Source organism: Eretmochelys imbricata, chromosome 1, assembly GCF_965152235.1.
Source record: "Eretmochelys imbricata isolate rEreImb1 chromosome 1, rEreImb1.hap1, whole genome shotgun sequence".
Lineage (NCBI taxonomy): Eukaryota > Metazoa > Chordata > Testudines > Cheloniidae > Eretmochelys > Eretmochelys imbricata.
The window spans coordinates 330,315,093-330,327,698 of record NC_135572.1 but is presented as its reverse complement, the minus strand read 5'-3'; the positions used below and the strand labels follow the sequence as shown (position 1 = coordinate 330,327,698).

At 44.2% G+C, this 12,606-nt stretch overlaps 1 protein-coding gene across 6 annotated transcripts in view; it reads left to right on the top strand.

Annotated features, from left to right (window-relative positions):
* The window catches only part of CPNE8 (copine 8), a 284,253-nt gene that overhangs the window by 148,128 nt on the left and 123,519 nt on the right, over window positions 1–12,606 (top strand). For all 6 annotated transcript variants that reach the window (XR_013348079.1, XM_077835107.1, XM_077835129.1 and 3 more), the window contains one exon: window positions 5,940–5,993. Coding sequence is in view for 5 of the 6 variants with exons in the window: in XM_077835107.1 (XP_077691233.1) it covers window positions 5,940–5,993 (54 nt within the window). In the remaining variant the exon portion in view is untranslated. The remainder of the gene's footprint in view (window positions 1–5,939; window positions 5,994–12,606) is intronic.

The following is a 12,606-nucleotide window of genomic DNA, read 5'->3' as shown; positions in this document are numbered from 1 at the left end:
AGACATTCTAGATTTGGAAAAGGGATTTGAAATTTGGCAGGGGGATGGATCACCCTAATGCTGGGGATGTGCCTCTTGCCGTCCCCATGAGAAGCCATCCAACTTTGGCCAAGTTATGAGCCTCTGAAAATCTTAGTTCACAGATGCTCAGTAAAACTTGTAAAAGTTTTATGGCTCAGTTTGCTAAATATTCCTCATGTACTGAGCGTGCTTCACCATCATGCTGCTCTGGTGTGCTGGCCAAATTCTGCATAAGTGCTATCCTCACAGAGTGATTGGGCATGCACCATTCCAAGGCTATAGTCACTGAGCATGACTTTCCTTGCAGTTGCTCCTCCCAGCACCTCAGAGCTGCTCTGGTACCAATCACAGGAACTGAGAGCAAGAAACTTCTCCTGTGCTCTCAGTGCTCCCACTGCTGGCCAGGTAATATGGAGAAGGAGGAGGAAATAGCTTGCCAGGGATGCAGAAGGATAAGGAGCTAGCAGGGTCAGCCTTAGGGAAAGTAGCACTCTGGACGAACTTGTATTTTGGCATCCCTGTGGGTGAGGCGCACCCCCCATTACCCCTGACCTCCATTGGCTCTCCACCACCCCAGGACCCTGCTGCCTCTCCGCAGTGCTTAATTTTTATTGAAAGGGGTGCCAGAGCTCAGCCCCAACAAAAATTAAGCACTGGCTGGGCGGCTAGAGAGTGGCAGCTGTTGGCTGGGCTCTGAGCTCTGAAGGCATTGCCACTGCCAGCAGCAACTGAGACGCAAGGGTGGAATGGTATATGATAGATTGCCACCTTACTTTATTCTGCTGCTGGTGGCAGCACTTCCTTCAGAGCTCGGTGCCCGGCCAGCAGCCACTGCTCTCAAGGCATCAAGTTCTGAAGACAAAAAAAACAGAGAACTGCTAAATTACAAGAAATTTGTCATACTATCACATGACATGATTAGAGAGGAAAAAAATCAACTTCAGAAAGCTATACAGAACAACAGATCTTTCTGTACATCGTAAAAGATTCTGCTTCTTCGAGCTTCTCTCTTATAACTGCTCTATCTGGCTAGTTTAATAGAATGCCATGAGAAAGGATCATTTATAGATTGGCTTTCCTTCTTGCTGGTCTGTTATTGCAGAGTTAATATTTTCAAACAACCAAACGAGATAAAGACTTTTGACCCATTTTTGTATTTGTAATTTTAAAAAAACGTAGGAGATAAGTAATCTAAAACATAAATACACTCTTTCACACATTCCAGTAAAGCAGGATGGATACTGCATCATCTATTACAGGAATTTCCACTATCCATAGCTGTGGGATTGGAGTTGCAAGAGATTAAGTCTTAAAAAACATATTCAAAATAACCAGTCAAAAAGAATACAGAACACACAGTGTTTGCTTCTCCAGTATAGTATAGTGTGTGTATACATATGTATATATACTATATAAGTGTATAATTTAACAACCACTTACCGACTTCTGTGTTAGCCAAAAAATAAAAAGCAATAATAAAAATATATAAAGTGCAAAAACTACGGCATGCATTGTCTGCTATTAAACAGTCTTTAGAAAAATGATAATCTGATTAGGCTAGTCAGTATTTCAAAAGTTGATTCCACTGCTTATTCTGAAGAAATTATCTTTATTAGGAATTGATTTGTAGGCAAATTCCTTCTGTATAAACCCATACATTTGGGCTTTAACAACATTATACATCTGCAGTGTCTGTCTCAGGATCGGCAAGAAAACGTGCTTTATCTCTCACAAAATGTGCTATATATATATATAGCCAACAGGAGTCTGGCATATGTGATTTTCCTTCAGGATACAAAGACTGCATGGTAGAACATAGACTCGTTCTTCATTCTTCCTGGCGGCAGCAGCAAAACATTAAAATGTTTACAGACAAATCAACACAGATGTAGTGCTGTTCCAAAACTCTGAGCTGCTGAGCTACAGCAGGAGCTGGGAACAGATGAGTTCATGAGTTCAGTGGGATTAAGTGTATGAGTAAGGACTCCTTGCAGCATAAAGGTTTCAGGATCAAATATTTGGGAAGGAGAGACCCCAGGCAGACAGAGGGGGTGATAGACTCAGAGCAGAGAGGCTGAGAGATAATAATCACTGATAAAATAGTGTGTGATTCCAGGCATCTAATCTGAGATGTATGTCCGAAAATATTTGTAAAATACCTGCACTCCCTTCCTGCACCCCAATCCTTGCACTGTGCCCCTTTCTTCTCAACCACGGTCTGCAACCCTTAATCCCTGTACTCCCCTCCTCATGTGGTGTAGCTCAGCACCCACCGGCAGCCCTGCGGATCAGCTCCTGCCCCGCAGCCCTCCCGCACGCTGGTGGGCCCTGTCGATCAGCTCCACCCAGTGCTTCCTGCCTGCCGTGATCAGCTGTTCAGCCCCTGCGTTTCCTCTGCAAGTTTTCAGCACTCTGCAGAGTGCCCCCTGACCACGGTGCCCTGGGCAGTCGTCCATGTGCCCCAACCCTAAGGACAGATCTAGGAGCTGGGTCTGGAGTGGATGAGCCAGGAAACTGGGACAGTGGGACAGGAGTGGAGAGGACTGGGGCAAAGAGAATAGTGGGGTAGGGGAATGTGAGACCTGGGGCCTGATTTGCAGAAGTGTGGAAATTCTCAGCTGCAACTGAAGTCACTCAGATTTGTGCACTGAGCAAATACTATGAAAAATCAGACCAGAGGTATCTCAAATTGGGTGCCCAAAATTAATGTACACTTTTGACATTAATGTGTCTCTGCATCAGTTCCCCATCTGTAAAATGTGAATAATAATAATACTAACTTACATAGCAAGGGTCTTGTGAATATAAATTCATTAACATTTTGGAGGCACTCAGACATTTGTGATGAGTGCCAAGGAAAAGCCCACTGAGGAAGTTGACACCTCTGGTTTTGGAGCAGGGTTGAATGGAGTGCAGTAAATAAGGCATGGCTCATACATTGAATTATGAGGATAAAAAGAACTATTGAATAGCTGATCATTCTGTAGGTACCATCCATCCTATGTGCTAAATGAACATTATGATATAGGCTCTAGTTACTGTATGTGATCTAAATTAATGTAAAGACCGCATCATATTGCTTACACAGGCAACTTTAATTCTGGCATTTCCTACCTTAGAGTGCTTGATTTTGCAACTTTAACATGGTTTTAAAATGTAGCTTTTTAAATATGTAGTTTATAGATTGTATTTGCTGCTGGTTTCCTACATGTCACACTATAACTGCAGCATATACCTATGCTTTATGCCACATTATACAAATATTGTGACTGCATTGTTATCTAGTTTGATGGTTCTGTTATATAAAACCAAGGGAAGGACTGTGCCAAATCTTGAAATTTTTATTCAAGTAAACAAATTTGCTTTGTTTATTTTAATGCATGAGTGATAATTTTGTGTTAATTCTTATTTTAACCAAACTAGTTTACCCATTCTTTGAAGGTTGCAAGTCCCTGTTGGGCATTTACTCACATCCATAAAAGACAACAGTTTGACTCATTAATAGTCTTCCAATTGACAGTCATTTTTAGAAGTGTGTAGAATAGTATCCTCATTTTTACTGTGGCTGGTTCTACCAGTACTATTAAACTATTGCTTACTTGAACACTGAATTCACCTAAAAATGAGCAGTAGTGCTTCTGGGTGAGCTGACTGGGTGAGATCAAAAGAACTCTGGAAGTAAGGCTATTACTCCATGTATTGCTTTGTTACAGAGCATTTTCTAATATCTCTGAAGTTCTCAAGTTTCAATCAATAGATATTTTTTCTCTTATGAAAAATCACATTGTGAAAGTTCAAAAGATTTTGCAAAAGTGTAAATCATGGTGCTCAAGCCTGAAAAATATATTCTTAAAATTACTTCTAGGATGCCTTCATGTTCTTACCATAGCAACGAAGGAGTAACCCTGTACATTTTCAACTGGGCTGAAGGCTAACTTGTCTGTTTGTGCAAACAGTTCATGCCCACATTTTCTGTGATTACAAATCACTGTGGGCACCAAGTTTTAGTAGTCACATGTCTGTCCTTCTGCATTCATAATTTAGGTGAACTTGAAAATACTAAGATTTGCATGTACAATTCACTGAGGGAGTATGAACTGAAAAAAGGCAAATATAGTGCCTATATTTTAAAAAGGGAAAAAAGAGAACTAGGGGAACTACAGACTGATCAGCCTCACTTCAGTCCTCGGCAAAATCATGGAGCAGGTCCTCAAGGAATCCATTTTGAAGCACTTGGAGGAGAGGAAAGTGATCAGGAACAGTCAACATGGATTCACCGAGGGCAAGTCATGCCTGACCAACCTGATTGCCTTCTATGATGAGATAACTGGCTCTGTGGATATGGGGAAAGCGGTGGATGTGATATATCTTGACTTTAGCAAAGCTTTTGATATGGTCTTGCCAGCAAGTTAAAGTAGTATGGGCTGGATGAATGCACTATAAGGTGGATAGAAAGCTGGCTAGATTATCGGGCTCAACGGATAGTGATTAACAGCTCGATGTCTAGTTGGCAGCCGGTATCAAGCAGAGTGCCCCAGGGGTCATTCCTGGGGCCAGTTTTGTTCAACATCTTTATTAATGAACTGGATGATGGGATGAATTGCACCCTCAGCAAGTTCGCAGATGACTCTAAGCTGGGGGGTGAAATAGATACGCTGGAGGGTAGGGATAGGGTCCAGAGTGACCTAGAGAAATTAGAGCATTTGGCCAAAAGAAATCTGATGAGGTTCAACAAGGACAAGTGTAGAGTTCTGCACTTAGGAAGGAAGAATCCCATGCGCTGCTGCAGCCTTGGGACCGAGTGGCTAAGCAGCAGTTCTGCAGAAAATGACCTGGGGATTACAGTGGACGAGAAGCTCGATATGAGTCAGCAGTGTGTCCTTGTTGCCAACAAGGCCAATGGCGTATTGGGCTGTATTAGTAGGAGCATTGCCAGCAGATCGAGGGAAGTGATTATTCCTCTCTATTCGGCACTGGTGAGGCCACACCTGGAGTACTGTGTCCAGTTTTGGTCCCCTCACTACAGAAGGGATGTGGACAAATTGGAGAGAGTCCAGCGGAGGGCAACGAAAATGATTAGGAGGCTGGGGCACAAGACTTACGAGGAGAGGCTGAGGGAACTGAGGTTATTTAGTCTGCAGAAGAGAAGAGTGAGGGGGGATTTGATAGCAGCCTTCAATTACCTGAAGGGGGGTTCCAAAGAGGAAGGAGCTCGGCTGTTCTCAGTGGTGGTAGATGACAGAACAAGAAGCAGTGGTCTCGAGTTGCAGTGGGGGAGAATTAGGTTGGATATTAGGAAACACTATTTCACTAGGAGGGTGGTGAAGCACTGGAATGGGTTACCTAGGGAGGTGGTGGAATCTCCATCCTTAGAGGTTTTTAAGGCCTGGCTTGACAAAGCCTTGGCTGGGATGATTTAGTTGGTGTTGGTCCTGCTTTGAGCAGGGGATTGGACTAGATGACCTCCTGAGGTCTCTTCCAATCGTAATATTCTATGATGCTATGAATTACAGTTGCTTCTACAAGTGGGAAATTTGGACTTTTCAGGTCCCCTTTATGTAAAGGTAACGAAACTGTAGTAATATGCTGGGCACTAGAGTTGGGCAAGAAATGGAAGTAAAAATTCACAAAACAATGCAGGGTTTTTTCTGATTTTTGTCAAAAATCTTGATGCAGTGTGTGCAAACTCTTCTGGCTCTGTTCAACAGCAACAATGTAGTCTTCTCTTAACAATTGCCAGTGTCCTGTTGTGAGTTATTATGAAGTATCCGATAAGAGTATCAGTTCATACATGTAACTATTAATGTGTCATATATCTAAAGAATACTACTTCGTACCTTAAGAGAATCTTAAGAATTTTCACTATGTCAACTGCATAATGAATGATGCATCTGTAATAGTTTTATCTGCCCTTCTAGGTAATAAATCCAAAGAAAAAAGGAAAAAAGAAGAAGTATATTAATTCTGGAACAGTAAGTATATACTTACGCTTTCCTTTTCTGTCTGACTTCGTGAAATAAAGTGTATTCAAACTAATTTGACAGTGTTAGAGTAAGACTTTCTTTGAAGAATGCAAGAGTAAAGTATTTACTATAACTCATTTTTTCTACTTTTCCCTCTTTTCTGTGATTAAATGAGTGTCTCGTGAAAGCTTTATCCAAAATATAATTTTGGGTTCCCTGTGAGTTTAGAATTGCTGGAGGCAGTGTTGACTTTTATCTGGAATACATGTTGATTTTTAGAATGCATTAAAATGCTTTTCTTAGTTATTCAGATCGTGTACAGAGACATGAACAAATAAGGGATGATAGATTGTGTCCTTTGTGTTTAAGAAAATATTTATTCTCTAGTCTCTAAATTTTTGGCAGAATTAGATTTAAGAAATGCTGTGACTGTAATTTGCAAGAGTGCTCATGTTTTTTTAATCATTGAGGTACTAACAGCCAGTTCCATATAATGTTGTGAAGTTTTTAGTAAAAATGCAAGAGCCTTTGTAGTCTCAGTTATATTAGCTTGATCCACTGTAATAACTGCAATGCTGATTTTAATATTCTGGCATCCAGGAGAATCAAAACATAATTTAATATAAGACCAGAATAAATCTAAATCTACAAGAATTTATATTTCAGAAAGTCAAACTAAATACAGATGAGTACTCGTTCTACAATCACATATATGCTTAATTTTACCCATGGGAGCAGTCTGAAGTCAGTGGGACTTCCATATGCAGGATTGCAGCCTTGAGGTGGAAAATGATGATTGTTCCTGTGTGTATTTTTCCGTTCACAAATGGGGCATGTGCCATTGTCTTTTCCACAAACCTATGGAAAAAGATCCAGAATAGAAGAAACTTTATTTCTATGGTAATTTGATGGTAAGAGTTTATTGAAGGAGTGAGTGATTTTCTTTCATGTTAATATATTGCCAGTGGTAGACTTTAATATGTTAGAACAAAGTACTAGTACATTGCATCAGTGTGTTGGCATGATATCCCTGTGAGTGCTCCATTTTAGGTGTTTAGCGCCCCTGCGCTTGTAATTGGAGATTTGTGGTAGCAGTACCTGGTTGGGTCGCATATGCACAGTCCCCGTCTCCCGCTGCCTCAGGTGGTTAACTGGTGCTGTGCGACCAACTCCCCCTCAGATCCTTCTTTACCGTCCTTGGCTACAAGTCGGCGCATTCAGCAGCTCCTCAGAGCTTAGTTAGCATAGTATACCCCAATTAGTTCTAGTTTTGTTATAGATAGTTAACTCCTTTCATTTCCTTATCCCCGTTTATTTAAAAAAAACAAAACAAAACAAAAAAACCACCACCCTTATTTGTTTCCTGAATAGAAATAGGTTTTCATTGAACCATTACTTCTGGTTCTCCCTTCAGGGGGACAAAACTCTCCCTTCAGGGGCATGACCGGGTCTCAAGGCTTTAAACGCTGCCTCCCCTGTAGGCTATCGATCCCAGTGTCGGACAGGCAGGCTCGTGTTCACTGCTTAGTCGAAGCACACGTGCCTCAAAAGTGCCCTCATTTGCATAAACTGACAGCCCAGACCAGGAAAGTCAGAGACTTGAAGCTTAAACTACTGTTAATGGAGAAGTCTCTGCGGCCAGCATCTGAACCAGAAACACACACACCCCCGAGACACAGTTCACTGACTGCAGCCTCTGATGGGCTCTACTTTGTCTGTGACTCATGTGATAGACCACCCAAATAAAAAGGTGGCTAAGAAGCATATGCTGTCCCCACCAGCTCAGGAACTGATCAAGAAACAGCGTTCCCCAAACGAAGAGACCTTGTCAGTACCGAGAGGCTCCACAGCCAAGATAGCAGGACCCTCTGGTACCGTTGGTACTGCGAAAGCTAAAGATTCCAAGAGAGCTTGCTCCAATGCAGGCACCCAGGGAAAACAGAAACCCCATATCTCGGCACCAGCAGAGCCGTCCCGACACTTGGCACCGGTCATATGAAAACACCTGCAGCCTATGCTTTTACTTCCTGTCAGCATTGTGCAATTAACAGTTGCACCCATAGAGACAACAGCTCCACAGCAGCCAGTACCCCCTGTTACCACATCAGCGGCACCAAGGCTGTTGACACCACAACAGTTCTTCCTTCCCAGAGACTTCAAGGTGACGTGAACACCAGACTCTCCCATTCTCTGCACCGAGATTACAACAGCACTCTCGGTACCGAGCTGTCCCACCACTCCAGAGACGGGCTCCACCTAACGAAGAGAGGGAAGAGCATCTTTGCAAGCAGGCTGGCTAACCTAGTGAGGAGGGCTTCAAACTAAGTTCACCGGGGGAAGGAGACCAAAGCCCTGAGGTAAGTGGGCAAGTGGGATACCGGGAGGAAGCACAGGCAGGAACGTCTGTGAGGGGAGGGCTCCTACCTCATACTGAGAATGAGGGGCGATCAGCAGGTTATCTCAAGTGCCTATATACAAATACACAAAGCCTTGGAAACAAGCAGGGTGAACTGGAGGTCCTGGTGATGTCAAGGAATTATGACGTGATTGGAATAACAGAGACTTGGTGGGATAACTCACATGACTGGAGTACTGTCATGGATGGTTATAAACTGTTCAGGAAGGACAGGCAGGGCAGAAAAGGTGGGGGAGTAGCACTGTATGTAAGGGAGCAGTATGACTGCTCAGAGCTCCGGTATGAAACTGCAGAAAAACCTGAGAAGTGTTCAGAAGCTTCAGAAGTGTAAGCAACAAGAGTGATGTAGTGGTGGGAGTCTGCTATAGACCACCGGACCAGGGGGATGAGGTGGATGAGGCTTTCTTCTGGCAACTCGCAGAAGCTACTAGATGGCACGTACTGGTTCTCATGGGCGACTTTAATCATCCTGATATCTGCTGGGAGAGCACTACAGTGGTGCATAGACAATCCAGGAAGTTTTTGGAAAATGTAGGGGACAATTTCCTGGATCAAGTGCTGGAGGAGCCAACTGGGGGGGAGCTTTTCTTGACCTGCTGTTCACAAACTGGGAAGAATTAGTAGGGGAAGCAAAAGTGGATGGGAATCTGGGAGGCAGTGACCATGAGATGGTCGAGTTCAGGATCCTGACACAGGGAAGAAAGGTAAGCAGCAGAATACGGACCCTGGACTTCAGGAAAGCAGACTTCGACTCCCTCAGGGAACTGATGGGCAGGATCCCCTGGAGGAATAACATGAGGGGGAAATGAGTCCAGGAGAGCTGGCTGTATTTCAAGGAATCCCTATTGAGGTTACAGGGACAAACCATCCCGATGTGTCGAAAGAATAGTAAATATGGCAGGAGACCAGCTTGGCTTAACGGTGAAATCCTTGCGGATCTTAAACATAAAAAAGAAGCTTACGAGAAGTGGAAGATTGGACAGATGCCCAGGGAAGAGTATAAAAATATTGCTCGGGCATGTAGGAATGAAATCAGGAGGGCCAAATCACACCTGGAGCTGCAGCTAGCAAGAGATGTCAAGAGTAACAAGAAGGGTTTCTTCAGGTATGTTGGCAACAAGAAGAAAGCCAAGGAAAGTGTGGGCCCCTTACTGAATGAGGGAGGCAACCTAGTGACAGAGGATGTGGAAAAAGCTAATGTACTCAATGCTTTCTTTGCCTCTGTCTTCAGGAACAAGGTCAGCTCCCAGACTGCTGCTCTGAGCAACACAGCATGGGGAGTAGGTGGCCAGCCCTCTGTGGAGAAAGAGGTGGTTAGGGACTATTTAGAAAAGCTGGACGTGCACAAATCCATGGGGCCAGATGCGTTGCATCCGAGAGTAATAAAGGAATTGGCGGCTGTGATTGCAGAGCCATTGGCCATTATCTTTGAAAACTCGTGGCGAACGGGGGAAGTCCCGGATGACTGGGAAAAGGCTAATGTAGTGCCAATCTTTAAAAAAGGGAAGGAGGAGGATCCTGGGAACTACAGGCCAGTCAGCCTCACCTCAGTCCCTGGAAAAATCATGGAGCAGGTCCTCAAGGAATCTATCCTGAAGCACTTACATGAGAGGAAAGTGATCAGGAACAGTCAGCATGGATTCACCAAGGGAAGGTCATGCCTGACTAATCTAATCGCCTTCTATGATGAGATTACTGGTTCTGTGGATGAAGGGAAAGCACTGGATGTATTGTTTCTTGACTTTAGCAAAGCTTTCGACACGGTCTCCCACAGTATTCTTGTCAGCAAGTTAAAGAAGTATGGGTAGGATGAATGCACTATAAGGTGGGTAGAAAGTTGGCTAGATTGTCGGGCTCAACGGGTAGTGATCAATGGCTCCATGTCTAGTTGGCAGCCGGTATCAAGTGGAGTGTCCCAAGGGTCGGTCCTGGGGCCAGTTTTGTTCAATATCTTCATAAATGATCTGGAGGATGGTGTGGATTGCACTCTCAGCAAATTTGCGGATGATACTAAACTGGGAGGAGTGGTAGATACGGTGGCAGGTAGGGATAGGATACAGAGGGACCTAGACAAATTGGAGGATTGGGCCAAAAGAAATCTGATGAGGTTCAATAAGGATAAGTGCAGGGTCCTGCACTTAGGACGGAAGAATACAATGCACCACTACAGACTAGGGACCGAATGGCTAGGCAGCAGTTCTGCGAAAGAGGACCTAGGGGTGACAGTGGACGAGAAGCTGGATATGAGTCAACAGTGTGCCCTTGTTGCCAAGAAGGCCAATGGCATTTTGGGATGTATAAGTAGGGGCATAGCCAGCAGGTCGAGGGACGTGATCATTCCCCTCTATTCAACATTGGTGAGGCCTCATCTGGAGTACTGTGTCCAGTTTTGGGCCCCACACTATAAGAAGGATGTGGATAAATTGGAGAGAGTCCAGTGAAGGGCAACAAAAATGATTAGTGGACTGGAACACATGACTTATGAGGAGAGGCTGAGGGAACTGGGATTGTTTAGTCTGCAGAAGAGAAGAATGAAGGGGGATTCGATAGCTGCTTTCAACTACCTGAGAGGTGGTTCCAAAGAGGATGGTTCTAGACTATTCTCAGTGGTAGAAGATGACAGGACAAGGAGTAATGGTCTCAAGTTGCAGTGGGGGAGGTTTAGGTTGGATAGTGAAAAAGTTTTTCCTACTAAGAGGGTGGTGAAACACTGGAATGCGTTACCTAGGGAGGTGGTAGAATCTCCTTCCTTAGAAGTTTTTAAGGTCAGGCTTGACAAAGCCCTGGCTGGGATGATTTAATTGGGGATTGGTCCTGCTTTGAGCAGGGGGTTGGACTAGATGACCTCCTGAGGTCCCTTCCAACCCTGATATTCTATGATTCCACTGACTTCTGCTCCCCCATTTTTGAGCAATGATGAGGATGAGGAACCCCTAGCATTGCTCTTCCCCCGCCCGCAAAACTATCAAACTGGCCCTGCCACACAAGGGGTACTATTCAGGGGCCAAAGAACAGCAGTGGTATGGGCCCCATGGATGGCATATCCCCCTCACCACCTCAAACCTCCTAACCCACACAGGGAGGGTGCACAGCAGTCACCTGTGCCGTCAGTACCAGGACCATCTGAGCCCCCGAAGAGATGACAGAAGAACAGGAAGAAATCTCTGACCAGGAGGTCGGAGCAACAACCCATGTTTTTTCATCATTCCCAGATGACACCATCATGCCAACTCCTCCCAACATGGGGAACGACTTTAGACATTTCCAGGATCTCTATAGGAGAGTTGCAGATTCCCTTGACGTCTCACTGGGGGAAGTGCAGGATACATGACATAAGCTTGTTGACATCCTGCAAACATCAGCATCATCTAATATCGCTTTACCCAAGAATGATGCAATCATGGAACCTGTCAAACACATCTGGCAGGCCCTTGCAACAATCACTCCAACCTGGAAAAGGTCCGACAGGAAATAATATGTTCCTGCAAAGGGAACAGAGTTTCTTTTTCACATCCCACACCAAACTCTTTGGTAGTGGATGCTGTTTATGAAAGGGGCAGACAATAATATCCCCAAAATATCCCCACCCCATATGATGAAGACTGGAAGAGGTTTGACCTCTTTTTCTGAAAAGCTTATTCTTCAGTTATGCTTCACCTTAGAATTTTTAATTACGAGGCATTATTAGCAAAATAGGACCCCACAAATTATGGCAAACTATCAGATTTTATTGAATTTCTCCCTGAAGAGAAAAAAAAAACAATTTGGTGCACTCATTTCCAAGGGCCAACTGATCTCCAGGATGGCATTGCAAGTTGCCCAATATTCTGCAGATACAGCAACATGATCTACACCCACCGCAATTGTAATGAGAAGGGCATCCTGGCTACATTTCTCTGGCTTCCCCAAAGAAGTGCAAGCAACAGTGGATGACCTGCCATTTGAAGGGCCCAAACTCTTCGTAACCAATACAGACAAATCTCTGCACACCCTCAAGGGCTTGAGGGCGATTCTGAAGTCCCTGGCTATCTATACTCCTAGGGGAAAGAGAAAACAAGGAAGGTATTCCTGTCCACACCATATGTAGAGACACATAGGCAATATGAGCCACAAGCCCGGAAACAACAGTCCCAAAGGAGACAACTGTCAAATCAATCTACCATGTCTCATCAACCATCCGCCAAGCAGCAAGTTTGAGACGCTGGT